The 27,200-nt window shown below is 48.0% G+C and overlaps 4 protein-coding genes across 11 annotated transcripts in view; 3 read left to right on the top strand and 1 right to left on the bottom strand.

Moving 5' to 3' along the window:
- LOC125712246 (cGMP-dependent 3',5'-cyclic phosphodiesterase) overlaps nt 1–2,361 on the top strand; it is a 120,878-nt gene extending 118,517 nt beyond the window's left edge. For all 3 annotated transcript variants that reach the window (XM_048982106.1, XM_048982108.1, XM_048982107.1), the window contains exon 31: nt 69–2,361. In XM_048982106.1, the coding sequence (XP_048838063.1) occupies nt 69–285 (217 nt within the window). In that variant the 3' untranslated portion in view covers nt 286–2,361. The remainder of the gene's footprint in view (nt 1–68) is intronic.
- Nucleotides 2,362–3,607: 1,246 nt separating this feature from the next.
- On the top strand, nt 3,608–13,118 carry mtmr2 (myotubularin related protein 2). The gene is made up of 15 exons (XM_048982126.1): nt 3,608–3,844; nt 4,237–4,327; nt 4,829–4,901; nt 6,637–6,731; nt 6,834–6,938; nt 7,179–7,283; nt 7,750–7,833; nt 7,931–8,080; nt 8,539–8,727; nt 9,408–9,593; nt 9,860–10,066; nt 10,174–10,266; nt 10,492–10,605; nt 10,704–10,880; nt 11,826–13,118. Exons 1-15 carry the CDS (start codon nt 3,765–3,767, stop codon nt 11,982–11,984), a joined length of 1,908 nt encoding a protein of 635 aa, XP_048838083.1. The 5' UTR covers nt 3,608–3,764; the 3' UTR covers nt 11,985–13,118.
- A 113-nt stretch (nt 13,119–13,231) lies between these two features.
- cep57 (centrosomal protein 57) lies at nt 13,232–17,714 on the bottom strand. Of its 3 annotated transcripts, none has more exons than XM_048982162.1 (11): nt 17,557–17,714; nt 16,870–17,011; nt 16,142–16,309; nt 15,448–15,524; nt 15,167–15,283; nt 14,916–14,993; nt 14,661–14,765; nt 14,447–14,530; nt 14,107–14,360; nt 13,884–14,028; nt 13,232–13,785 (listed from the first exon to the last, which is right to left on the bottom strand). In XM_048982162.1, exons 2-11 carry the CDS (start codon nt 16,991–16,993, stop codon nt 13,579–13,581), a joined length of 1,359 nt encoding a protein of 452 aa, XP_048838119.1. In that variant the 5' UTR covers nt 16,994–17,011; nt 17,557–17,714; the 3' UTR covers nt 13,232–13,578. The 3 variants fall into 3 exon arrangements, with proteins under 3 accessions (XP_048838119.1, XP_048838118.1, XP_048838117.1); XM_048982161.1 differs by having other exon boundaries at nt 14,447–14,527; nt 15,403–15,524; nt 17,557–17,713; XM_048982160.1 differs by having other exon boundaries at nt 15,403–15,524; nt 17,557–17,713.
- A 516-nt stretch (nt 17,715–18,230) lies between these two features.
- LOC125712290 (protein FAM76B-like) lies at nt 18,231–24,555 on the top strand. 4 transcript variants are annotated; one of them, XR_007383235.1, is made up of 11 exons: nt 18,298–18,680; nt 19,050–19,114; nt 19,359–19,413; nt 19,556–19,711; nt 19,960–20,156; nt 21,628–21,675; nt 21,820–21,897; nt 22,013–22,148; nt 22,229–22,330; nt 22,913–23,066; nt 23,247–24,555. XR_007383235.1 is itself a non-coding variant. In XM_048982200.1 (10 exons), the coding sequence occupies exons 1-10, from the start codon at nt 18,594–18,596 to the stop codon at nt 23,000–23,002; spliced, it is 1,014 nt and encodes a 337-aa protein (XP_048838157.1). In that variant the 5' UTR covers nt 18,302–18,593; the 3' UTR covers nt 23,003–24,555. The 4 variants fall into 4 exon arrangements, 2 of the variants coding, with proteins under 2 accessions (XP_048838159.1, XP_048838157.1); XR_007383234.1 differs by having other exon boundaries at nt 18,301–18,680; nt 22,913–23,096; XM_048982200.1 differs by having other exon boundaries at nt 18,302–18,680; nt 22,913–24,555.
- Nucleotides 24,556–27,200: the final 2,645 nt, after the last annotated feature.

Genomic DNA, 27,200 nt, shown 5'->3' on the forward strand with positions numbered 1-27,200 from the left:
GACTGGCATTCCCATACCTATGTGTTACTAACCCCCCGCTTCTCTCTGCCCATCCTGTGCCCAAATAGACTGCTTCAGGATATATTCCCGCGAGCATCGGAGCTGTACGACAGAGTGTCCGCCAATCGTGAGCAGTGGACCAAGGTCTCCCACAAGTTCACCATCCGCGGGTTGCCGAGCAACAACTCATTAGACTTCTTAGACGAGGAATACGAGCTGCTGCGGGCGCAGGAGGCGTCGAGCGAGGACGCGCACGGAATGAACGGCTGCGTGGACGCGGAGTGACAGGCGGTGCGGAACCGGGCACGTCCCGTACCACTGCCAATAGAGATACTGCCACAGGACAGCTGTCTGCCACCGCAGGGCGAATCTTAAGTTCTCAAGATGTTAATAGTGTAAATCAGTGGTGGCTTTTACTGACATTATATCTTGTGTCGTTCTTCATTATGGTGATGTCTCAGGATGGTAATTCCAGTTCTGTAAATCTGAAGTGTGTGTTTATTCCGCTTTTAAACGGCAAGATGTGGCGGCCGGAGGTCCCGTGTCTTTTTATTGTACAGAATATGAAAACCAGACATTTCAGGGTCCGTTTACTCTTGTGAATTTGTACACGTACATTAAAATGAAATATTTCGAGCTGAACATCTAGAGATGTGCACAGTATAGAGCAGCTTGAAAACATAGATAAACAAAGATAGACTTAGAACTTGGGGTTTCCCCTGATTATCAGTTATTACGGCATTACTACGACATAGTGATCGTGTTACATTTTAGTATGGATCTTTAACGGTCGGATTGTTTTAGAGAACATCACTTTTTTGTATTTTTCATACATTATTATACATTCAAGAGAATTTACATTTAAGAGAATTTAACTCCTGTGCCATCTTTCACGTAAACCTTTAGTACTGAAAACGTGAATTTGTTTGTTTTCGTTGCTGAATGAGTACATTTTTCTTACCTCCTAACCAACACAAAAAGTAGGCAAGTGGGGAAGGGAATCACATTATTGTTCTTGCTCTTACAGTACACCGAGTTTGTGCATTTTGTACTTGTTTGGCATACGTGTTACCATTTCTCTCTTTTTTGGTTTGCTAAAACCACTCAGTGCGACGAAAGCCCTTTAAAAACCTCCTTTAACGTTGATACCAGCACATATTGCACAGTGATACTAAGGCGTCGCAGCGATGACATCCCCATCACATGCGACGTGGGGCGACACCGACCCACATGCAGAAAAAACGTACGTCAGCTTTACGAGGCATGCGGATGTGTAGATATATTTATGAGGATAAGGGCTATGACGCTCTTTGAGGCATCACTAGTCAGTACCGAAGCCTGACAAATTGTGTATTATATTGATTTGCCTTATATCTCAGTTGCCTTTAGTAAGACGTCTTACTATGTACGAAATATACTTTTACAATGTACCAATGTACACTTTCTGTTGGCGCGGGTAGGTACTGCATGTATAAGCCTCCATGCAGTGTTATAAAAAACATCCCAGTGAATTGAAACCTTAACAAATGCTATATGATTAAAAAAAAAAAAACAATGAAACTTAGCGCGAAACACTTCCAGATTAAGAAATACTACTGATGTTTTCCATTCAGGTAAACTGGTCGCGCTAATTTCATAATGATGCGTGTGGTAAGAGTGGGATTTCGAGGCTGTAGGCCCTTTGGCACCTTATAAATCCCTTTAGGTATCAAATCTTCTCATAGCTACTCCCATGCTTAACTGAGAACATGTGTCACTACTGTACTGTCAACCCTGCTGACATTGTCAAGACATGTAGTCACGACATTACAGCTGTTAATATAGACTCCGTTTTCTATCGTGGTCAGTACCAGAATAACGGGATTATTGAAAATGTACATAGAACTTAAATTGTTTGAATCAGATTCAGGTAGATCTCTAAGAATATGCTCCTGTACTTTCATACTTGTGGGTTGAGCTTTGATTTTAGTCCAAACTCGGTTTTTCTAATTCATTTGGCCTCGTTATGTGTAATCACGCGTTTTCCCTCGTGCAATACGATGTTGCTGCTTTCGTGGGTGTGTTGTGTACTCCGATGTAAATATGATTTGTTTTTAAGTTATTCATTTTCGAGTATTTTCATTTATGAAATATATATATTCTGGTATTTGTAAGTTTATATCTATCTATACATGTTAGCTTCAAATTATTTTCCGCCCTTAAAACAGGATGTTGTTGTGCCAATCTCAAAGGGTTTGTACATGGAGATTTTGAACCTGTACCGAGTGTCTAATTGTTCTAAGTGGCAAATATACATACATGTAAATAGTAATGAAATGTTTCTCAGTTATACATGCTTATAATAAAACTATCAGACAGGAAGGCTATTTTTGCTTATTTACGCCGACGTGGTTGCAATACCTGTGTTTTAAAATCCTCCCGTTGCGCATTTAGCCTCCTTTTCCACAGATGTAACTTATGCCCAAATAATTAATAACCGACTAATATCTGAATAAGACGAATATATTTTGATGATTTCAGAATTATGAGGAAGTAAAAATAAATGCCAAGAACCGACAAAAGGTATAGGATAAGGGAGATTGTCCTCTACATAAAGTTCAGCGGACTTTCTTCCTATACTGCACAGCTGTAGGCTGTATGAGCAGAACCTTTATGGCCCAGTGAGGCTTTTGACTCCTTTCAATGCACAAACCTGTAGATTCTGTAAAGGGCGTGTCTCAGACAGGCTTTTAAATGCAGAAGGTATGATGTCTGTGAAATGGACAAGACGAAACGGATGAATTTTTATCTAAATAAACATCGTAAAGTGAATTCTCATGTTTCACATTTCACTATGCTGAATGTTACGCATTTAGCGGTGGAAAACAACACAATTTTGCTACATCATCAATAATCTGCAAATGCCCCAATATATATAATATAATGTTTATCAGCTAAGTTATTAAACATTATTTTTTCTAATGAAGAATTACTTTCCTGTAAGATAAGGAGATTTTTCCTGTAGTCTATCGTTTAACTGCTGAAAAAGCATAAGTATAACTTATTCAACCAGTAGCAAGTATAGTTGTTTAAAATCCCACACAGGCAGCCTACATTATCATTAAGTGAAATTTTGCAAGACTGAAATGAAATCGCAGCATATACAACTCTTAACAAAGTACGTTTTATATGCCTTTGAAATTTACCGCGTTTGATTATTTGTAGAACAAAGCAGATTAAATTAATAATGCATGCACATTATTTCAATACAATTAAAAATTATGGTAAGTAGTTATCTGCTGCGTACGAGTCAGCGTGATTTGCACATTTAACGCTGTTCAATCATCAGCTTAATAAATATGAAGTTAATTATCTAAACAAGAGCTTGTTCGGCGGCTTCCTAACGGCTTGTATTCAATCACTGGATTCATTCTACTACACAACAGCACGAGAAGCGTCCTCCACACAGGCGGGAGGGACCACGTGTCTTGTCAATCACTGCTTTTCTTTTTTTTATCCAATGAGGGATCGAGAAGCGGGTGATTGACAGCCACGTCAAGCCGGCTTCACAGTGCCTTCCCGGGGCCCCATTCCTCCGGACTTTCCATGGGCTGGATCATATGATGAAAACAAACCCCACCCCTGGAAGTGGGGGGAAAAAAAGATGGATGCCTCCTGTAAGACTTCCTTACGCTTGTGAGCCCGGAGGCCGAAATGTGTCAGGTGTGATCCTGTGAGCCCCGGTCCCGCATCGCTGCGCTGCAGCACATTTACCCGGCGAGAGGATGGAGAAGAGCGGCAGCGCCGACAGTCTGGGCTCCAAGCGCTGCTCGTCCCGGCAGCCAAGCGTGGATTCCCTGACCAGGTGCGCTCCGGGCCAGGCGTGTTTATCTGCCTGCTTAGGACCCAGTTTGCTGTATCTGGGTCAGTAACAAGGTGGACACAGTTTTTTCTAGTTGGGCTTATAGCTAAACTCTATTACATGAAGTGCACGTAGATTATTTTGGGGAGTTCAGTCCATTGCCTGAACCGTACGATCGGCGCTGAAATAAATGCAATGTCATCTGAGCATCAACGTGTTAAGTCGCATCTGTCAGAAAGCCACGTTTTTTGATGCGATGCTTTAGTTTCTTTTAACGTGCGCGGACAGCAGCGGTTGCCTTTGCATCTGTACAATACGGAATGCGACTTTATGCGCTGTCGTCTGTGTTTATTACGAGCGTGAGTATGTAAGATCGTCCCTTTGACTTTGGGCAGCACCAATACATCCCGGTCCGAGCGCTCTGCGCACCTGAGGTCCCCCGTGTCCCCGGACGCCGCGTCCGCCCGCGCCGACCTGGGCTCCGAGGTACAGCCCCGGGCGCTGTGGAGGTGCCATCCTGCACATTTAAATACCTTGTATGCCATCATATGAAATATATATGAGAACATCTAAACATATATGCATGTATTTATATTAGTAAAACATTTAGGTATTTGGTACATTTATATTTACGTAAGCCTATATATAGGCCTTTCTGCTTATTTAAAAATTATGCGATGCCGTTTGTCTTGAAAATTTTAATTAATTGACTGGCAGGTGAATAATCCCAATCGTATACATATGACATATACACTGGCCAGTCACATTCCGCTCGTTATTTTTCCTGATTTTGCCACATTGCTGTTTTACAAAGAAAACAACGCTTGGTGTGAAACCGTCAGTATTCCAAGCCTTCTGACTTACTTATTTTAGAAGAGCGATGATATAGAACCCGCAAGGTGGCAAAAAAGCCCCATTCCGTGCTTATGTGACAGTTTCACTTTAGAGATTCCTTTCATTTTGTTTCCTCTGCTGGTCTGTTTAAAGGTGCTCAGGGAATCGAGCAAAATTGCCGAAGGAGAACTGCAGTTACTACCGAAGGAGTCGGTGCAGGACACGGGTGAGCAGCCAGCAGTGAGGGCCTGTCCTGTATGTCGGCTGTTCACGACTGGAATGAAACATAAACCCATAACGTCCCGGGTGATACGATCACAAACGTACGGCGCTAAATACGTCCATTGACGGCCGTTGACACGCGTCTCCCGGAACTTTTTTATAAGCATGTAAATCACGTCCGCATGCAGAATCTGCCAAACATTAAAAGGAGGAGAACGAATCAAAAGCTACTGGCGGATTGCAGGGTAACCAAAGCGCCTAAAATGTTTGTATGGGACGCCATAATAATCCAAAATGAAATAAATAAAAATATCTATAAATTAATATTTCAGTAATGTCATTCTGTTTTAAAATGTATTATTTCATACTGTTTATCTCCTACGTATGTATACGTATCTTTAAACTGTATTTCGTAATAACGTTGCGACTTTCGTTAGTCATGAGAATTCAAACTATATTTCACAAAAAGTAAAATTTTTTATGTTGTAGGCATGCATTTTTATACCGTGTCAACACCGAACAAACCTACGTGTTTAAAAAGGTCTTTCGGTGCTAAGATGTACCTGGACTGGCAGATACCGATGTGGTCCGACGACACATACACTCATCCAGGGTGGAATGAAAAAACAAGAATTGGGTGCACAAATCGGAATATGTTTTGGATTTTCTGAAATCCACAGGAGGTAAAAATTATACATACAAATTATACGTGTTTTTAAAAACCATTCCACCCGGGAAAAAGAGCTAAATTAATGTGACATTTATGCCCCTGACGAGTGCACTTAACTTCGGGCCACAACTGTACTTTTCTATTCAAGGGAAAAGTTTTCAGTCTGTAATATATAATATTGGTTACAGTATTATAATATTTCATCTTTCAATCATAGCCAGTGAAAATTGTTTTACTGGAGTGGGATTGAATTTCGGACCGGGAGTTCAAGCCCCCGGACAGCTCGATATAAAACAACCTAAACAATTACTCTGTTATTATATGTTTCTATTAACATATACATTACCTAGGCTATTGAACGCACATTCTTTCCTACACAATTTAATTTTTCGTTCATTTAATTTTTACCGACATGCTTCAATATTAATAAATCATGGAGCAGCTTTTACATAAATAAGGAAACGTCATCAAAGTTCTCATTAAATACAATCTGTGCAAATTCCAAAACACCTTTAATAAATCACTTCTCGCCCAATTTATTTTTCCCAAATTTGCACGGAATATTAATGACGCTGATGTTTCCGTGCTAATTGATCGTGACAATCCGATATTAAACCAACGTCCCAGTAGATTCAAACTTATTTTTTAGTGTTGTAGAAAAAAGATGCGTTGTTATTCATAATGCAGTTTACTACACAGTGGTCCATGTTACACTGACTTGCGTTCTGACATAAATCACACTGCTATAAGAATGTGGCTGTATGTGTCCCAGACCACCTCTGAATGTGGTTTGAGCGATTGGATCTCAGTGCCTCCTCAGTCTATTTAGGGTGCGTTCACACCTGTATTCAGTCCTGTCCTCTTGTGATCGGATCACCCAGGATGCACGTTAGAAGCCAGGTGTAAACAGGGCCTAAGTGACAGCGATGTTTGGGAGGGGTTTTGGCGTGTAGCTGCTCTCTGGGTGGTGTCTGCAAGCGTCAGCGGTGCTGATGTTGGGCTTGCGGCATTGGGGGGGCAGATCGCTGTGTGACTGTGACATCCGTTCCCCTTTCTCTTGGTGCGGCAGCCAGCGATGTGACGTACATCTGTCCCTTTCTGGGTGCCATTCGGGGATCTCTGACCGTGACTAATTACCGGCTTTTTTTCAAATGCCTGGACAAGGTGAGCATCTCTTCCTGAAGGTACCAGTGGCCTGCATGCCAGTGACATGAGCCCATCGCACTTTTAAAACCTGTGTAATCCGGGCGTGTGGTTGTGGCTCAGGATCCGGCGTTTGTCCTGGACCTTCCGCTGGGGGTCATCAGCCGGGTGGAGAAGATCGGCGTCGTCTCAGCGCAGGGGGAGGTGTCCTTCGGCTTGGTCTGCAAGGCGAGTGCCTCTGCCGCCCTTTTTGGACCTTTCTGCACACCATCCTCCTGATGATGTCATTCAGGCACCGAAGTGTAAATAAGTGTTTCAGGGGGGCCGTTACCAAGACCAAGAACTTAACACTGCTGGTTTATCCTGTTTGGGTTTACTGACCTTTATAAAGAGAATATTTGCTGTCGAACCTCGTTTGTGTCCCTGTGTCACTGGCATTGAATCTCGTGCCTCGCTCTCTCCTCGCAGGACATCCGTAATCTCCGATTCGCACATAGGCACCAAGAGGGCTCCCTCAAGAAATCCATCTTTGAGGTTGTGAACAAATTTGCCTTCCCCGTCTCGAACGCCTTGGTAAGCGGCTTTAGCTCCATAACTACCCGCCTGCCTGTACTTTACATGTAAAAATGTGAATGTAATGATTCAGCAGACGCCTTTGTCCAAGGGGATCCACAGCAAGCAGAAGTTATTTTTTTTAAGTGCGTTGCAGCACAGTATATTGAAAATTCAAAATGAATGCGTACATTAAAAATGTAATATCTGTATTACGTTTGTCATATCAGATATGCAGCAAACATGATGCTCACACATGGCAAGATTACTGGAAAGAAAAATCCACTCCTACAAAGTCATAAACTGACTTTTATGAGCTTTTGAAAAAACATTTTCTTGGGGAAGTTTGCCATTGCCTCTCCCCCCCCCCCACTAGTAAAGAGTCTGCCCCCCTATCAGTTCATCTCTAACTACACTCCTGTTCACTAATGATAGGAAGCGTAACCAAGGGTAGCTGTGATCTGTTATTGCGGATCTTCATTTCCAGCGAATGTTTGCCTTCGAATACGGGCAGCCCTTCCCTGAGAACGGCTGGAAAGTCTACGACCCGCTGGCAGAGTACAGGAGACAGGTAGCGGCCTGCTTCCCCTGCCCTCCTTCACCTTCACGTTTTTAAAGTCTGTCTTGCTTTGTTCCTGACGTGACGCCGTCTCTGTTTCCATTAACAGGGTTTGCCCAATGAGAGCTGGAGGATAACGAAGGCGAACGAGCACTACGACGTGTGCGAGACGTACCCTGCCACCCTGGTGGTGCCTGCCAACATCCCCGATGAGGAGCTGAAGAGAGTGGCGGCCTTCAGAGCCAAGGGCCGCCTTCCAGTGAGTGATGCATCCTCTATCATAGCGCCCCCTACATCAGGGGTGCGGAACTGCAATTCCCAAGGGTTGTGGCATCTGTTTGCAAGCTACCTGAAAATAAGTTTAAATAGTAAGTTTTTTTTTTTTTTTTTTTTTTTTTGCTTATGTATTTTGAGAAATCATGGTTAGAAAGTTTATGGAGCAGCTGGGATTAAGGGCCTTGCTCTTGCTAGAGGGCCTGATGGTGAAATAACTTTACTGACCACTGGATCTAAACCAACAACCTTCTGCTGACAGACACCACACGCTAACTCACTGAGTCACGCACCACCCTGTGACTGTCTCTAATCTTCGTTTTAATGTCAGCAATTACGAGATGGATGAGCTCAGACTCCTGTACCGGCAAACGTGCTGCCTGTCTCGAGCGGCGCGGGAGATGCGGCGCTCGATTGAGTCTGGCGACTCGCCCGCAAACACAGGTGCTGTCCTGGATCCACCCCGAGACGCAGGCGACGGTGACGCGCTGCAGCCAGCCCATGGTGGGGGTCACCGGCAAGCGCAGCAAGGAGGACGAGAAGCACCTGCAGGCCATCATGGACGCCAACGCCCAGTCGCACAAGCTGTTCATCTTCGACGCGCGACCCCCCGTCAACGCCGCCGCAAACAAGGTCCTCCGCTCTCCCGCCGCCCCGTCCTGCTGCTGCCTACTTCAAGCTGACTTGCCATTTTTCTGCCCCCCCGGCGTGTGAAGCCCCTTTTCCAAAGGTTGTTATCATATTGTGGTGCCTCTCCGCATATCGGCAGTGTGATCTGTCCCATGTACAGCACTGTGCAAAAGTCTTAAAGTTTTAAAGCTATTTATCTGGGTAATAATTGTACATTTTACTTGGAACAAAAGCACGATACAGTATTAGAACATTAAGAATTAGAACAACAATAATTAACAATAACACAATAAAAACTAGTAAGATTTTTTTCTGTTCTGCAAAAAGTTACTGATATCTTGCTGAATGATTAGATGGACACCGCTTCAGTTCCCAAACCTCTCCTCAGGGGCACCTCGGCCGTTCCATGTCACTACCAGCTCACGTAATTAAATAACTTAATTAGTTTAAAAAAAAAAGTCAATGAGATTGATTTGCTATATGAGGTGTGTTAGTGGTCAGAAAACACATGGTTCTATTTGTAGGGTTGCTGGAAATAATGGGGTGATTTTAGCAGACGTTCTGAAAGCTGACACACTTTGACAGGTATAGCAGCGTAGTTTTACACCAACCTGAAGATCATTTAAAGGCTTTTTTGTTTTTTGCTGCCTAAGACAGTGCTGTACGTTATCTCTGATTGGCAGATGAAGGGAGGCGGCTTCGAGAGCGAGGACGCCTACCAGAACGCTGAGCTGGTCTTCCTGGACATCCACAACATCCATGTGATGCGTGAGTCTCTGCGCAAGCTGAAGGAGGTGGTGTACCCCAACATCGAAGAATCCCATTGGCTCTCCAACCTTGAGTCTACTCATTGGCTGGAGCACATCAAGGTGAGTAGAGGAGAATGAAGAGCTGGAGGAAACGGGTCAAATATTTTGGTAAAAAAGAAACAAGTGGTGTTGCTTTCAAAACATGTGACTGGTCCTTTTGCGGCCAGTAAGTAGACCATTATGCTAAGACAGGAAGGTTGTGGGTTCAAATCCTACAGAGCACATATAAATTGTATCCTTTGTACTGTAAGTCACTTTAGATAACAGCGTCAGATAAATGAATTAAATATTAATCTCTCTCATACCCCCTGTGACGTTTTCCCCAGCTGATCCTGGCGGGGGCGCTGCGTATTGCCGACAAGGTGGAGTCGGGGAAGACGTCGGTGGTGGTGCACTGTAGCGACGGCTGGGACCGCACGGCCCAGCTGAGCTCGCTGGCCATGCTGATGCTGGACGGCTTCTACCGCACTCTCAGGGGCTTCCAGGTGCTCGTGGAGAAGGAGTGGCTCAGCTTTGGACACAGGTTCCAGCTGGTACGCGGCCCGGCCGGCCCGTGTGGGTCTCACTGCGTTGGCAGTGTGTGGTTTTATACGCTGAGCCTGTGGAAGCTGCCACAGTTGTTTCGCTGTTTGTCCTGCAGAGGATCGGACACGGGGACAGGAACCACACGGACGCCGACCGCTCGCCCGTCTTCCTGCAGTTCATCGACTGCGTGTGGCAGATGACGCGGCAGGTGGGTGGAGCCTGCGTTGGCCACGCCCTCCCCCCGATGCGGTTCACAGGGAGAGAAATCAGCCCTGCATCTTCGTACTGGCGTTCGTGTCCTCAGTTGCCTGGAGACGGTTGACCTCTCACCCTCTCCACGTTGAATGTTTTGAGGTTGGGAAGATTGTCCTAGGAGGACAATCCCCCCCCCAATCCATCTCACCACAGTCTTGTTCCCCCTCACCCCCTGTAGTTCCCCGCAGCATTTGAGTTCAACGAGTACTTCCTGATCACCATCTTGGACCACCTGTATAGCTGCCTGTTTGGGACCTTCCTGTGCAACAGCGAACAGCAGAGACTGGAAGAGGTAGGGGACCCCCCCACCCCTGACCCCCCACTGCTGATCATCGCTGTACTATGGAAATGTCATCATTTAGCCCCCCCCCCGTGTCCCCATTTTGCCAGGACCTGCCGAAGAGGACGGTCTCCTTGTGGTCCTACATCAACACTCAGCATGAGGAGTTCACTAACCCGTTGTATGTGGACTACGCCAACCATGTACTGTACCCCGTAGTCAGCATGCGCCACCTAGAGCTCTGGGTCGGGTACTACATCCGCTGGAACCCCCGCATGAGGCCTCAGGTACCCAATCCCGTGTGACGTGTCATGAATTCTTAGTATTTGTTGTTCTATCCATCTTCCAATTGCTTAATCGGGATTGTGGAACTCTAGACGGCACAGAACGCAAGGCTGGAGTCCCCCTGGATAGGATGCCAGTCCATCGCAGGGCACATGACACTGACACTTATTTAGTACCAGCTAGCCTGACTGCGCGCCTCAGGTCTGCGGGAAGGAACCCTCACACACCGAGTAGAAGTGTGATTTGAACTTGGGACGGCCTCTTGGCCAATGCCGTGTTGCTCTCAGACAGAAGTTAATTTTTTACTACAGTAAAAACCCATTATAGTGGAGTCGCCTATAGCGGAATATCGTCTATAACAGACGAGGTCCACTGGTCCTGGACGTTCGTCCTTTAAGAACATGCAGAGAAAGCAGCGGATATAGCGGACTCGCATATAACGGAATTTAGCTTATAACGGAATATCGTCTATAACTGACAAGGTCCGCTGGTCCTGGACGTTCGCCTTTAAGAACATGCAGAGAAAGCAGCGGATATAGCGGACTCGCATATAACGGAATTTAGCTTATAACGGACAGACAATTTGGTCCCCAGGGCTGCTTTTAGCTGTAGTTTTGTTCGGCCATAACAGACATGCAGGCTCCGCCTACAAGGTGCCTGGCGTGCCGGTGATATCCAGCGCAGATACGTAGTCGGGATTATTAATAGTCACGCATCTGGTCAGGTAAAGTTGGATTACTACATGTACAACATAATAATCTATACCACAAGTGTGTCTGCTGGGGTGTGGCATGAGTAAATGGTGTCCTGAAGTTGTGTTCTGGACATACAGCAACTCTGGATATAACGGACTGTTTTGCCAGGTCCCTTGAAGTCCGTTATAACTGGATTTTATTGTATACGTCTTGGCTGTGATTGGCTGGTTACTGCTGTGCTCCTCTGTCCAGGAGCCACTGCATCAGCATTACCGGGAGCTGCTGGGCAAACGGGCGGAGCTGCAGAGGAAGGTGGAGGAACTCCAGCGCGAGGTGGCCAGTCGCGCAGCGGCCCCCACCCCAGAGAAGGCGGGCTCCCCCGCAGGCTCACCAGTGCAGACTTGCGTGTGACGGACAAGGTGGGCAGGAAATGGAGGGGTGGAGCTACGTGCTGTGGGCTCACCTGTCCTCATGTGCCGAATGCCGCCATGACGTTGAAGCTGTAGCCCAAAGCCCAGGTAGGCCCATGGCTCCGCCCCCCCACAGCCGGCTCCGCCCACCACTGATTCTACCTGCTGCCTCCAAATACCTCCAAGAAGAGACGGGATAACAGCCCCTCCTTCCTCTACATTATACACTTGATTTTAAAAAATGATCTGTATACACAAACTGTAACGTACTGAAGTATCTAATCTTACGTTAGTGAAGGCCTTTTGTAGATAAGCAGAGACTCTGGGACTGGGAATATGAAGAGGGTTCGAGTCGGAGAAGGGGAGGTCACAGGGGGCCGAGCCCTCTGGATCTGTCCCTTATTCGGCTGATGGTGGAGCACCTGCAGTGCGATGAGGGACACAGCTATCAGGACACTTTTTTCCACTCCCTCTGTAGGGCCGGACTATTTAGGGGTGTCACACTCTGCATGTAAGCCTCCCCCCATGTAATAACCACATTATCCTATAAGCCTGTATTAAAGATCTGATTGGGGTGACCCCCTCCAGCCTGTACGCCACCCTGCTTTTAACGTTGACGTGTGTCAGTCATCAAAGGTCGCTCCAGAGGCCCCCACGCTGAATAAGCCCCTTGTCGGCTCCCCAGACAGCTCTGCGCATCGCCCGTTCATATTGGCAATGTTCTCGCTATCGGTAACCATTTACTAAGCACTAGCAGCTCTCGCTAACAGCCTGTCAGCACATTAGCGGCTCTGCAGAGCCTCGTAGGCGGAAAGCTTTAGGTTGCACTGCTCATCTTTACCAGTGTGGCGTAACGAGTCCAGTTTCACACTTACCACTGCACTAATTTACCTGTGAGGTAACTAATATTTTATTGCGTTTTCGGGTAAGACTGTCAGAAACAAAACATAAATGTCTTTATGTTCATCCTGAACTGATCTCGCTTAGTTTTTTAAGGTCTGTCTTCCTTTCATGGATTAGAGGATTTTTTTTATTGGAAGTTTTATGCGGAGTTTAAAGGTCGATGTGAAGGTTTTTGAATTGAACCAGTTTAACATTTCCCTGACAAATAAAACACTCACTTGTTCTAAAAGCACTGCTGTCGAGAGGTGTGTTGACCAGCACGTTACCCTGAAAACCTAATGAATCGTGTAAATATAATTTGCGCCATTTTGCTCTCTGCTGAATCAAACTGCTCTGAGGCAGGCGTTAAAAAATAAATATTTATTGGTACGATTGACAGCAATTATGCAAAAGTAAACATTTGGAATTTCAGCTGATGCTGACAAAAGGACGTGTTAAAAGCGCAGGCTTGTGATTCTCTGTCCTGGGGGGACGTACCCAGAGCTTACACACTCCATTATAACTCACTAAATCCCCAGATTTCCCAGCAGAGTTAAAATACATATATATGTATATATATATACCACCACCCCCCGCCTTTAGCACTCCTGCCCCCTGGTGGTAACGAGTGGGCAAAAAATAACCACCCTGCAGGAATGTAAACAGCCAAGGTCACATCCTTAATGCTGGTTTCCAGACCACCCCACCCCTCCTCAGTGGTCCCAGCTGATCTGCTCCCTCCGCAGTGACGTCTGCAGGCTTCGCATGTCCTTTAGCAGTTGCAGGCTGTCCCTGCTGCGGTCCCCAGGTTTCGCCTCCGCCGCCTCCGCAGCCCGCCCCCGTGTCGTCACTGTGGTGGTCACCCTGACCTCGCTGTCCCGCCTCCGCCTGCCCCTCGTCTCCTTCCAGAGTTTCGCCACCTGCAAGGGGTTGAATCCACTCATTGTACCTTTTGGGGGTTAAACACCACCCGTACCGGTGCACCGTCGGCCTTCCACGCTAACGTTCTTAGCCTCACCTGCGCCTGGTGCCGCCGCACCTTCCCGATCTGCTCCCCCTTGCTCTCCATCCTCTTCACCAGGCCCTCCAGCTCCCTCTCCAGGTCCTGCCGCAGTCGGTCGGAACGTGCATCCTGGATCTGCTTCACCATCTCCTGGTGCTCACTGCGAAGTGCCCCGTTCAGTCAGAACAGACGTCGACACAAATAGAGGAAGCCATTCACCCCGAGGCAGATGACTCACAAGCTCATCTGGCCGAACTCATCCTGGAGGGTCAGCAGCAGCTCCGAGAGCTCGTCGCTACAGGAGGAGGAGGAGGAAGAGGCGGAGCCACCTGTTGAGTGACAGGCAGCAGACTTCCTCCGGCTGGCCTGGGACTTCCCGGCCATTGGCGTGTCACTGAGCACGCGGTCGTTGCACAGCTGCCGGTTGTGCTGCTTCATGAGGTGTAGCACATGCTGGACATTGGCGCGAACGGAGTGGCTGGTGCCCGTCGACTGGAAGGAGGGAGGAGAGGACTAAGAATGCAGCCTTGAAGTTCTTAGCCAAAAAGCTATTTATGATACTATTGAGGCGGCCCTACCGTCCCTGCCACAAAGGGCACGTCCCCAAGACACAGTCTGTAATGGGGCTGCGGACGGGAATGATGCTGATGCTGCAGGGGCTTCTGGGTAAAAAGAAGTTTGTTTTTTTTTTTTAAAAAAAAAAAAAGGCCTGAAGTTTTTGAGCTTTGAGGATAATTACATGATTTCTGAAAGAATAAAAGCAAAAAAATTGGGGCCGTATTGCCGATTTACCGAGGTGCCCCCCTTGGTCGACTTCTTCCTTTTTTTTGGAGCTTTGCTTGGTCGAGGAGACACAGACTCCAGCAGGATCCGGTTGGCTTCCAGGCCCGTCTGTAACTGAAGACACAGCAGCGTTAAACCCAGAGAGCCAGGGATCTGCTTGTAGAACCTGTCCAGAGATGAGGCCACCTTCACAACGAGCTGGAGCTCAGGCAGTGGCATGCGCAGATGTTTCAGCTGACGCTCCCTGCTGGCAGGAGGACCTACCTGCGCGGCCTTGTCCTGCACTAGCTTCCGCTGGTGCTCTTCCTCCCTCAGCTTCTGCTCCAGATGACGAATCTTGCTCTACAATTGTGTCAAGGAAAGAGAAATCAGCCAGTCTGGCCATTTGGGTGGTTCAGTAGCTTTATTGTTCTGTCCTGCCAGTGAGACTCTGGGTCTTATTGGCATCTGGACTGAAGGGCCAATGAACGAGTCACATGTTGCCCCTAATGCTAATGCCAATGATCCTCTCCCACCTCAGCCAGACTCTGGGTCTTCATCAGCTTCAGGTACTCCTGCTCCAGCAGGTCTAGCTTCTCAAACCTGACCTGAACTTCGGTGTGACTGGTCGCCTTTTCCTTCTCTAATGATACCTGCAGGGGGGGGGGGGGGGGAGGGAGGGGGGGGGTAAGGCGAATGTCTGTCAGCTGCCGTGAGCCCTCCCCTGACCACCAGCAGACAGCAGCGTGTCCCTCCCCGGGCTAAAAGCCACCTGCTCCTTTAGCATGGCTGTCCTCTCGCTCTCCGCGTTCCTCACCATCTTCTTCATGTACTCCAGCTGCTTCTCCAGCAGGTTGCAGCGCGACTCTGCAGCGGCGAGCTGCGAGGACAGTTCTAGGGCAGCCAGAGAGAGGTGAGCAAACGAGTCACGTCTCCGGGATAACCTCAGCAAATCGCGGTCACGTCAGCGCATGTCAAACAGCGCAACACACTCAAGATCAGTTATCAGTGTACTTTTTAGTATTAATACTGTATTTAACGTAGTTATTCCTGCAAACTAATATTGGAAATTAGCTTTGGAATCAGGTTCCATTTCAATTTTTATGCAGTTTGAGCCTGTAATTGTCTATGATGTTACCCTATTAACCACAAAAAAAACAAAGTACTGTAAGACACATTTAGCACTTTTCCTGATGCTCTAACCTGCAGCTCATGGGAGGTTTAGAGGTACAGAAGCTGGGTACAAGCAACTATGGGGTGGGTACAAGCAACTATGACGTGGGTACAAGCAACTATGAGGTGGGATCAATCATGTCTTCAGCTCACCACTTCTGCAATCTGATTGGTTATCTCTCTAAACCAATCATTTTTCTTTCTGCCCTTAGAACATTTGTGTTGGTAAAAATCCCACAAGCTCATCTGCAGTAGCTTCCATATTCCTCCAGGGGTCACTCACATTGTCTTCCTGGGAGGTCACAGACTCCAGATTACATCATGCTACTCTCACCCACCCTGGCTCGTCACTCTGCCCCTGCCGCCGTTCTCCGCCCTGCTCTCCAGCGCCCCCCGCGAACGTGACGCCTCCCTGCTCAGGTGCTGCAGCTTCTTCTCCGCCTCTGCCCGCTCCTTCTCCAGCCGGCGGATCTTCTCTTGCAGGTTCCTCAGTGCCGAGAGGATCGCTGCGAGCGACAGACACATCCAGGGTCAAAAGGCCACCTTCTGTTCACCTTAATTTCCCTCAAGCATCACGGTCTTTAAGGGATCAAACGAGTGATAAGATGTCATTTAATCCTGATGTCATTTTGATGGTGCTGAACTGGAATGAGGACAGTAATGAACGACTCGGGTGGACTCAAGGAACTGATGTGGTTTGGGACACAATGCCTTAACCCCCTCCCCCCAGCATACATTTACATATGTGTGGTTTGCACGCTACCCAAGGAGCTGCGGGATCCGGTGTCAGTACCAGCAGGTTTGATGTTGCCATGGCGAGGGCACGCAGGGTGAGAGCCAAACCCCGGACTCTCAGCCGAGATCCGAAAAGCACCGGCAAGTAATCACAGACCCTCACGCACCAGCATTTATACATGCCCTGTCCTGTATCCAACAGATTAGTTGGGTACACAGCCGTGGTCCATTTAAACCGGCCAAATCTCTCCTCTCTTTGCACTTGGAGTAAATTCATCTTTACACAGTGTAGAAATCAGTGTACCGTGAGGTACCCCTGTGTTACCCATACCTGCCCCGCTGCTTTCGGGGTATGCGTTGACGGGCTTTGCGGGGGATCGGCGCAGGTTAGAATTGAGGAAAGGTAGGTCGAGGGGATAGTCTGTGTAGGACGGCAAGGATATGCTGTCCGACATGGCTACTCCAGGCTTATACTGCAGAAGACAGACAGACAGAAATAAAAGTTAGAATCTACGGGGCTGACATCCTAACCGTCACGCCAACCCAGCTCAGCAGCACCAGATGCCACTTCCACACCAGTGCCGCACGTCGCAAAGCTCAGGCCAGAGGTACCTCTAATACACGCTGCTTTCTCTAAAGGGGTCGCGCAACTTTTATATAATTATAACAGCAGTTAGTAAGCTGGCAGTCCTTACTGTATGTACTGGGACTGACGGAAGTGACCACTTTCTGCAAAACTAGCAGGATCCCTGCTTTGTAAAGACCACTGATATTTCTACGTCTTGGTGGGTAACAAACAAGCAAAGGGGGCAGATAAGCCAAGCGTGGTAGGCAGGGCCGTCGCCAGCCCGGCCTCCAAACACGCGGAACACGGATCATCTTAACGATCGATAAAGCGCGTTATTTAAACGCTGTTTAACTGCGATCAGTCGCATTTGGATGCCAGCTCGGCTGTTACGGCTGGTTGCGCATTAAATCGCCATCTGGAGTTAAACTGCCGCCCGGTAGTTATATCTACCTTTGCTCCGCCGTCCGAATCGGCCTTGATGAGCGCCGGATCACTGAATCCCCGCCGGCTTTTGCAGCCCTTTCATCCTTCGGAGCTGCACTGTTATTTTGTTTGACGGCGAACCGCGTTCATCGCGCACATCCCGGGCTGCAGGAAGCGCGGAGGCGCGGGACCGCGCAAGGAGGGGGCGGCGTCACGTGCGGAGCTTCTGTTCCTGGGACAGATCAAATTTGCAGGATTAACAAAAAACATCCCGAAGGCCAGATACTGCAAATACATCTTTTACAAAGTTTTGCGTGATCAGCAAAATTAATAAAACGTAAGAAAGTAAAATAATATTAAACTCTCCGGATGGGAGGAGCCAAGCTTCGTCATCACGTCATGGGGGAGGGGGGGGGGGGTGAAAACGTCAATAATTATTTACTTTTATTACTTATTATTTATGAGACTATAACTGAGATTAAATACGTTTCCCATATTGTGAAAACAAACTTGGTCAGAAATATCACACGCATTTAGAGAAGCATTAAGGTGTTTGCGTTTACAAGGCAGCGCGCCGTCGTCCATTGCGGTTATTTAACATGAAATCGGTGGGGCATTTAGCGGCGCGGGGATCCCGGGGGCCAGGGGCCGTGTACTCCGACATGTGTATATTAAAATAACCATTTCTTCGAGCGCCAGGCCGTGAGAAGCGAAGCGAAGCGGCGTCGTGGATCCCGCCCACCGGCGCCCGGCGGCCCTCCGATCCGCTCCCTTTGTGTTCGTGCGCATCCGGTCCGAATGATGACGCGAAAAAAGAAAAGAAAAGAAAAAAAGGAAAGAAAGACAAGAGGCGAAACTCCTCATGAGCGCACCCCTACAATATAGTCGGGGGGTTTTATGAATGTGCGGATATTGGTGACAGATGCGTGAAGCTGATCGCCTGCATTTGGAGATACTTGAACCACTCGGGATTGTTTTATTTCTCGCGTTCGGGGTGGGGGGCTCCGCCGCCCCTCGGTCTCTCTCACAGCCGGCTACAGTGTATCTCCCTTTGATCCCTGACGATGGCCACGCCGGCTCTGTACGCCTGCACCAAGTGTAACCAGCGCTACCCGTTCGAGGAGCTTTCCCAGGGACAGCAGCTGTGTAAGGTGTGCCTCCGCACCCCGGACCGCGGCGTTCCCGTCCCGGGGAGGGTGTGTCGTGTGGCCGTGATTGCGGGCCACGTTTCCTTTGTTTTGCCCACGCATTTTGTTCGGCACCCAAAGGGGAGCCTGACACTTTGGGGACCGATCGTGACGAGCCGGCATTCGTGTGGTTGTGGATGTCAGACTAGCGGATTACCGTAGCGGTCTGTGAATACAGCAGTATGTGAGAGGATAACGTCATTATTGCTGTCTTCGCGTGCATTTGCGTGTGAATTGCTCGATACGCGAGTATGTGCGAGTATATCTGTCATAACTGCTATCTTGATCGCCACGACATGCGTCGACTAATTCTTCTTAAATGTATTTTATTAGGAGTGTCGGATAGCCCACCCCATAGTGAAGTGCACATATTGCAGGTCGGAGTTCCAGCAGGAGAGGTGAGTAATTTCCTTGAACACTTCAGTGAGTCAGACGTCTTGGGAGCATCGAGCGTACTCGTAGTTCCTGTGGTAGAAGGTATTTAGTTGTAGTGGCAGGATTTCAAAGGATTATAAGTTTCATGGTGGTATCTGATTTTGTTTCCTGTTCATGTAATGTATATTTATGCCAGTTCGGGTTAATGCTGTTCATTAACACGTTGTTTCTCGTTTATAAAATGCTGTTTCTTTTTTTTTAAACCAGCAAAACAAACACAATCTGTAAGAAGTGTGCTCAGAATGTCAAGCAGTTTGGCACCGTAAGTGTTTTATACTTCTTCTTTAAAACCTTTAATAATTTTAATTACTAACTTGCGCTGGGTGTCGGAAGCGCTGGCCCGATTAGCGGACACCCACCTACTGACAGATTCGGCCCGTTGTTTGTCTCGTTTGTCGGCGCAGCCCAAGCCGTGTCAGTACTGCAACGTTATCGCCGCCTTCATCGGCAGCAAGTGTCAACGCTGTGCCAACTCGGAGAAGAAGTACGGCCCCCCGCAGACCTGCGAGCAGTGCCGTCAGCAGTGCGCCTTCGACCGCAAGGAGGAGGGTCGCAGAAAGGTGCCGCCCCACCCAAACTCCGGGCGTCCTTTTGGTTTTCAGGGCGTATGACTAATACATCTAAAAATGCAAATCAAGGGCTTTGGGGGTGGGGAAGCTATTCCAGGTACCCCCTCTGTTACCTCACCCACCACACAAATATCTGACTTACAAAAATTAGAATGACCCCCCATTTTAAAGAGATTCTGCTGTTTCGATTCAGCTGCTCGCCTTTGGGAGTCAGTGTGTGTGTGTGTCTCTCACCGCAGGTGGACGGTAAGCTTCTCTGCTGGCTCTGCACTCTGTCCTACCGCCGTGTCCTGCAGAAGGCCAAGGAGCAGCGGAAAGGCCTGGGCTCCTCGCGGGCCAACACCTCCTCCCTGAGTGAGAAGGAGCCCAGGAGCAAACAGCACCGCCGTCATCACCAGCACCCACATGAGCACCAGCATCGTGGCGGCTCGCACAAGTAGGCACCTGGTGTTGGAGACGAGCTTTTATATGTGAGACAGGGACGGATTATGGGTTGTGTGGCCCCTGGGCAAAACGTTCGCGAGGGCCCCACCACCAGCACCACCACCACAATTCAAGGGCCCTTGGCAGCCAAATGCCCTCCCTATAGGGTCAGGGGCCCTTATAGGCAGAGGATCAAAGAATGTAGGCCCTCTAAAATAGACAAACGAAAATACATTGTTGATAAGCGTTGCAAATTGTTTTGGGCTAGGGGCCCCATGGGCCCCCTGCACCCCAAGGGCCCCTAGGCAGCGGCCCCGCTGGCCCGGTCCGTAATCCATCCCTGATGTGAGAGTATACTATCAGAAAAAAGAGTACCACTTTGTACCTTTGCTTGGCACTGGGGCTGAACCCTCAAGGGCCTGCCAATTATACCCTATGGTTATAGTTAATTGTACCTTTTAAGGTACAGAGAGGGACTCTGGAATGTTTTTATACCATTGGTGGTACATTAATGCTGCTTGTACCTTGAGGATGTTCTTCAGAGTCCATTCCTGTACCACATGTTAGATTAAAAGGTAAATTTACCAACAGCCAGGGTACAATTGGCAGCCCCTTGAGGGTACAGCCCCAGCACCAAGCAAAGGTACAAACTGGTACTATTTTTTTTTTCTGATGCTGTACATCAGGGGAAGGTCAGCCTCTTGGAGCAGTGGGGGCTGAGGGCTGTGCTCGAGAGCCCAATGGAGAAATCACTCATTCGGCCTTGGGATTTGTACCAGCAACCTTCAGAACACAGGCTTGGTCCTGCCATGTTTAGCCACTCCTTGCCCCCCCCCCCCCCCCCCCCATTGATAAATGTTAAAGATTTTAATGAATGTTTTATGTTTGTGACATTAAAGGTCAAGCCGTGATACACTGAAATGTTTATGTCGCTACCAGCAAATAAGCGAGAGGCCCGAATGGAGTTTGCTGTTTGCGGTTTAGTCAGGCTGAAGCAGAATAACCCCCCCGCTGTTTGAGGTTTGGACTGGCTGAAGCAGAATAACCTCCTCGCTGTTTGAGGTTTGGACTGGCTGAAGCAGAATAACCTCCTCGCTGTTTGAGGTTTGGACTGGCTGAAGCAGAATAACCTCCTCGCTGTTTGAGGTTTGGACTGGCTGAAGCAGAATAACCTCCTCGCTGTTTGAGGTTTGGACTGGCTGAAGCAGAATAACCTCCTCGCTGTTTGAGGTTTGGACTGGCTGAAGCAGAATAACCCCCCCGCTGTTTGCGGTTTGGACTGGCTGAAGCAGAATAACCCCCCCGCTGTTTGCGGTTTGGTCAGGCTGAAGCAGAATAACCCCCCCGCTGTTTGCGGTTTGGTCAGGCTGAAGCAGAATAACCCCCCCGCTGTTTGCGGTTTGGTCAGGCTGAAGCAGAATAACCCCCCCGCTGTTTGCGGTTTGGTCAGGCTGAAGCAGAATAACCCCCCCGCTGTCCCACAGGTTAGGAAGCTTGAGCCCAGAACAGGAGCAGGGACACTGGAAACAGCGGTAAGCCAGGCCTGCTTTTCACATTCGCTTTTAGCCCGGTTCTGAGGCGTCTGGGCCTCATCTGCTCCTCTTTTGGAACTGGTGCTGGTTCTGAGCTTCACATTTTAATACATTGTCTTACATTTATCTTCTCCCCGTGTTCAGCCATAAGTCATCCTCGATCCAGAATGAAACCCCAAAGAAGAGACCCAACCTCGAGATAAAGCCGTCCAGTGGGGACAGGTATTGTACATCACCGCCATGTTTTGTCCTGAAGTGCCACTAAATCAATGTGGATATGGAAAGATATGGGGGAGGAAATACTGACTTTCTCCTGATCTCCTAATTGGATGTACAGTAGTTCCATTAGCCAATCAGTGGACTCGGGTGGAACAGACCATTTCATTCTAATCAGCCAACTGAAGGAGGAAGTGATGTCATTGAAGAGGTTGCTGCAACAAAGAGACCAGATGATACTAGAGAAGGAGAGAAAGGTTAGTCTGAAGATCCTGGTAATGTCCCGAAACCCTATACCACATAGGTTTCAAACTTAGAATGTTCTCTTCTTCTCCAGCTGACAGAGCTGAAGGCAGACTTCCAGTACCAGGAGACCAACATGAGGTTGAAGATGAACAACATGGAGAAGATGCATAAGGAGGCCATGGAGCAGCAGCAGGTGAGTGGCCAGTAAGGAGGGACACACACTGGGGGCTGCCATCTTTTCTGGGGAGCAGACGAGCTGGGAAACCTCGTGCTGTCCACCTGCGTCTCGTTCCTCCTCATCATTTTCCTTGGTTTTAATGCCAAGCAGAATAACCAGACTAGTGCCTGGCCAAGTATAATCACAAGGGCCCCTAAGATGAGCCCCGGGTGACGACCCCCCTCCCTCATCTATAACCCACCATTCATCCATTTTATTAAAATAATTTTCACACTCCAGTGAACTTCCGGAGCACTGTAATTCCTTGAAGCAGAGGCCAAAGGGGAGTTTTTCTCCTTTTGTTTTCCTATCTTGGAAACCCGATTTGAGCCGACACGTCAGAACAGGCTTGGGCATGTCAGGGAGACAAAATTATGGGATACACAGGATTCACAGTCATGTGATTATGTCTATCTGTCTAGTGTATGTTTATTGATAATGAAGAAGCCCAGTGTTACGGTCCAGCCACTGGCAGCTGAAGAGCTTGTGTTGATATTGACACATAGAGTATCATATACATCATTTCTGGTGCGTTTTCCTCCTGTTGGGTCTCTGTAGGCGAAGAACCGTGAGCTGATGAAGCAAGTCGCCTCGCTGTCCAAAGGCAGGAAGCTGGAGAAAGGCTCGTGCACGCTGATCTCACCGTGAGCAGGCTCGTGCACGCTGATCTCACCGTGAGCAGGCTCGTGCACGCTGATCTCACCGTCAGCCGGCTCGTGCACGCTGATCTCACCGTCAGCCGGCTCGTGCACGCTGATCTCACCGTCAGCCGGCTCGTGCACGCTGATCTCACCGTCAGCCGGCTCGTGCACGCTGATCTCACCGTGAGCAGGCTCGTGCACGCTGATCTCACCGTCAGCCGGCTCGTGCACGCTGATCTCACCGTCAGCAGGCTCGTGCACGCGACCAGCTCCCCTGCTGTGCTGCGAACGGCTCAGCCTTCACATGCAAACACGCGACTCGTGTGCATCACACAGACCCGCAGAGCTTTCTCTGAGAAATGGAGCCACCGGCACAGACTTCATATGCAAGCTATGAACATAAGCTTCCAGACTCCGTCTTACAGACTGCAGTATGGATGCATTTTAAAGTGTTACCCCTTTTATAAAGAAAAGACTGATTTCTTGTGTGTACAATTTACAGGATATTATGTTCAGAGCAATGCAAAACTTTACTTTTTAAATGCAAGAAAACATTTCTGGTGGCTTGAACTCTTTCCTTGTTGTTTTCATTTTGTATTATTTATTCAGGTTTTTTCCATCATACCCCCCCCATGGGCAGATGTGCTGTTTCTCATTTCGAGGGGGTCTGAATATGCATGTGCTCGTTCTGTCTGCTGGAAAGCTGACTCGATGTGCTGCATGGATGGGGTGTGCTGTTACCCTGGAAACACAGGTCACTCCTGGGTGCTATCTGGGCGCTAGTATCGTGGGATGGGAGCAGGTCTCATTTTCCTGCCCCCCCCTCCTCCATGCAGGGTGTGACTGCGGTGCTGTGCAGAGGCCTGCCCGTTTGGCTGTGCAGAGGCCTGCCCGTTTGGCTGTGCAGAGGCCTGCCCGTTTGGCTGTGCAGAGGCCTGCCCGTTTGGCTGTGCAGAGGCCTGCCCGTTTGGCTGTGCAGAGGCCTGCCCGTTTGTGCCTTACAGCAAGACGCCATGAGAAGTGGTCAGAGTGACTGTACCGTCCCCCCCATCCAGGGATGGGAGTCCCCCCCCCCCTCCCCCCCCCCCAATCTGCAGCCAGCACCTCAGGTCAACGAGGAAGTCAACTAGTGTTTTTTTCCCGTTTAAAATGTATAGTAAATGGACGTTTACAGAATGGACTTTTAAATTTCAGTGTTTATATTTTTGTATTGTCTATCTCTGTAGCCTGTCCTTTGTTGAATGGATTGGGCTGGGTGAGTCATCTCATGTACTGTATGGAACCTCTTAGGCGACTTTAGAGGGACTCCACTGTAATTTGTTTTGGTTTTTATTTGTAATGGAATATTTGTAACGACCTGTTATTGGTGCGTAAACGCGCAGATATTTTAAATTTAAGGAGAAGTTTTAAAAACGATGCACCGGTGTGTGAATGACAAACTCAAATACACTTCACACTTATTAATTACTTACGTCCAAAAATGAGTCTGTTGTTAAAATCCTGAAACAATTTATGTGCATACAGAATAATAAAGAATACCTGTGGGTTTTTTAAGCGAAATTGGTCGAAATGCCAAACTCCTTTTGTGACTGTGCTGCGTTTTTATGCTTTTTTTCATTGTATGTCTGAAATGTCTGTCATCGGCCAGTATTGGTTCGCCACTCTGCGCGAGAGTAATGCTGTCCATATGCCAGATCTCCTGGAGCGACGTTATAACGTGCTTCTCTAGAACAAACCCGGAGCATCGTGTTTGTAATCATTCTCGGTTTGTTTGACTCTCTGGTATCGGTAATGCAGTTCCAGGTGGCTTATTAAACTTGGGCTTAAATTGTGAGATTACGGATTAATAGTAGTATATCCATGAGTACTTTTTTTTTCATTCCAAAATATTATAATGTGGTATTCGAATGAAACAGTGAAGCGCTCAAACTAGGCAAGTTAAATCCGGCTGTCGAAACACGTCTTTCCTACAGCAGTTTCTTAGTTTAGGCCACTGGGGGGCAGCACACTCAAGCGATTTCCTCTACTACCAAGTATGTTTTCTGTAAACTTAAAAATACCTCCATTATTTTTATATTGTCTTCTGTCTTCCTCTTTTATGAGTACACGTGCTGGTTTACGCCCTGAACTGGAACATTAACTTAAATTCTCCAAAGCCTGAATGTGGGAGAAGGTTTTAACATTTATGGGTTTAATGATTGATCTTATTTGGCTTAATTGTTGTCATTTACACATTACAGAAACGGGTAGCTTACTGTCCCCCCTCTGCTATTTATAGTCTTTTAATGCAGGGGGTCCGTCGTGGCTCCTGCCCTTTTCCCGCCCTTTGGAGCGTGCTGGACTCGCTGTTTTCTTGTTTTCTCTTCTTTTACACCATCGGAATGTAACACACGCTGTTTCTGTCAGTGTTTTATTCGATGCATCAGATATATTTGCATGTATTTACTTCGTAAGGCATGTAATAGGGATAATTTGAATGTTGTTTAAACATTGTGACAAAGATGCATTTGCAAGCAAATTTTCACTGACTTTGGCTCTTTATCCATGGTAATGTTTTTAAAACCAAAGTTTTAAAACGAACACAGTCATTGCAGATTCAAACACCTACTAAAGTTAGGAGTGTTTTCCTTGTACTTTTCTTGCACTTTTGTTATGGTGGTTTATCTGATACTATCCAGATAAGGCTAGAAGGCGTCTGCCCTGTGGACGCAGATGTTTTTTCACTGTCGCCACATGATTCCTGACGTATTGATTGATTGATTTTTCTTGGCAATCAGTCTTGCTTAATTCCCCTTCAATCGAGACGGTGGAAATACAGCATACACCCGCTCTCCTATTTCGCGGAAATAAGCAGATTTTTGCGCCACCTGTTGGCGATCAGAGCTAAAGGCGGCGAAACATGTGAACTTTCCCCCACTTTTCCCAGGACCGCGCAGACAGTGAGTTGTGTTTGGGGCTTTTCTGCGAGCAGCAGCCCCGTCTCGCGGCCCCTGGCGCCGACCCGCACAGTTTGCAAAGTTTGAAGGTATATTTTGGGTTGTTTTTCTTCTTTTTCAGCTGCATGCACGTGTGATCCCCCTATAGCAGTGCTGGGCAACCTTCCTTCCTCTCCTCTCTACTTTATCTGGCTGCTATGTTTCTTGTTTTTTTTGTACTTTTTTTCATTTCTGGAACTGATACGCCTCAGTTCTGCCAGATATAAAGACGTGTCTTCAAAGAACAAGCGCTGGACGACAGCAAAGACCCTTGTGCAGACAGCGTCAGACTTATGCAGTGTGTGTGCGCTCCCGGCACTCTCTCGTTTGCTTGTGTATGAGTGATCACGCGCAAGCCCTTTCCATTCCGTTTGAGGGGTCTGGATGTGGAGCGTCTGAAGTGCTCGGCCGACCACTGTATGCTCTCCAAAGCCTATTTACCCTGCTGAAGGTTTAAAGCGGGGGAGGGGGGTAAGGCATGTAGGATAGGAGGCACTAAAAGTTATTCTGATGAATTTTAGCTGCTCCTTTGCTTGCAGAAAGACCTTCTTCTGAGCTTCCTGTTGGCTGGCAGCCTTTGCCATCGCTCTGGCTGAGTAGGATGTTCCGTCCACCCGCAGCGAGCGCCACTGCTCCTCATTCACAGCGTGGCTCGGCTGGGAAGGAAGCCCAGCAAAAAACTGCTTTCTCAGCAGAGTTTTAACTCCAGTCCCCCCCTTGCGCCACCTCCCCTTTTGAGGAATGCTAGAGACTCAGATCAGCAGCCGTGTCTCTCTTGTGAGATGTTCGCTCTCTCTCCCTGTGTTCTTGTCTTTTTCTTCTCCACTGCAGGCCAGCAGGATAGATGCACAGCTCCTTGGTAGCTACCCCCCATCATCCGTGTCCGTCTCCAAAACCGGCCGCTTGACTGTCCCAACATGCTAAAACTGGCACGTCGGAAACTTGCGGTCATTTAAAACTATTTATTTTCTAGTAAAAAAAAAAAAGTAAACCACCCAATGCTTTGTGCTGCAGGGAATATAATGCATCGTAAGTAGGTATATTTGGGCATTTGATGTGGCTGTATCGTGAGGTAGCCTAACACGGCGCTGTTGGATCATTCCGGTCTGTTCCGGAACTACCCGAGTGCCCGCGGCCGGTTCCTGTATCGTCACAGCTCCTTTGCGCTTCAGCACGTTACCGCCAGTCATGTGACCCTTTTAATCTGTGACATTAAATCATCATCTCCGT

The sequence above is a fragment of the Brienomyrus brachyistius genome, chromosome 17, assembly GCF_023856365.1.
Source record: "Brienomyrus brachyistius isolate T26 chromosome 17, BBRACH_0.4, whole genome shotgun sequence".
Lineage (NCBI taxonomy): Eukaryota > Metazoa > Chordata > Actinopteri > Osteoglossiformes > Mormyridae > Brienomyrus > Brienomyrus brachyistius.

Excerpts from the sequence above, each read along its gene's own strand:
- cep57 (XM_048982160.1), bottom strand. The coding sequence starts at position 16,993 with ATGTCGGACAGCATATCCTTGCCGTCCTACACAGACTATCCCCTCGAC. Across the intron at positions 14,766-14,915 it reads TGCAGGACAAGGCCGCGCAG|TTACAGACGGGCCTGGAAGC; the intron begins GTAGGTCCTCCT and ends CTGTGTCTTCAG. Across the intron at positions 14,361-14,446 it reads TGCCCTTTGTGGCAGGGACG|TCGACGGGCACCAGCCACTC; the intron begins GTAGGGCCGCCT and ends CCCTCCTTCCAG.
- LOC125712290 (XM_048982200.1), top strand. The coding sequence starts at position 18,594 with ATGGCCACGCCGGCTCTGTACGCCTGCACCAAGTGTAACCAGCGCTAC. Across the intron at positions 21,898-22,012 it reads AAGCCGTCCAGTGGGGACAG|TAGTTCCATTAGCCAATCAG; the intron begins GTATTGTACATC and ends TTGGATGTACAG. Across the intron at positions 22,331-22,912 it reads AGGCCATGGAGCAGCAGCAG|GCGAAGAACCGTGAGCTGAT; the intron begins GTGAGTGGCCAG and ends GGGTCTCTGTAG.
- mtmr2 (XM_048982126.1), top strand. The coding sequence starts at position 3,765 with ATGGAGAAGAGCGGCAGCGCCGACAGTCTGGGCTCCAAGCGCTGCTCG. Across the intron at positions 4,902-6,636 it reads GGAGTCGGTGCAGGACACGG|CCAGCGATGTGACGTACATC; the intron begins GTGAGCAGCCAG and ends TTGGTGCGGCAG. Across the intron at positions 8,081-8,538 it reads GAGCCAAGGGCCGCCTTCCA|GTGCTGTCCTGGATCCACCC; the intron begins GTGAGTGATGCA and ends CCGCAAACACAG.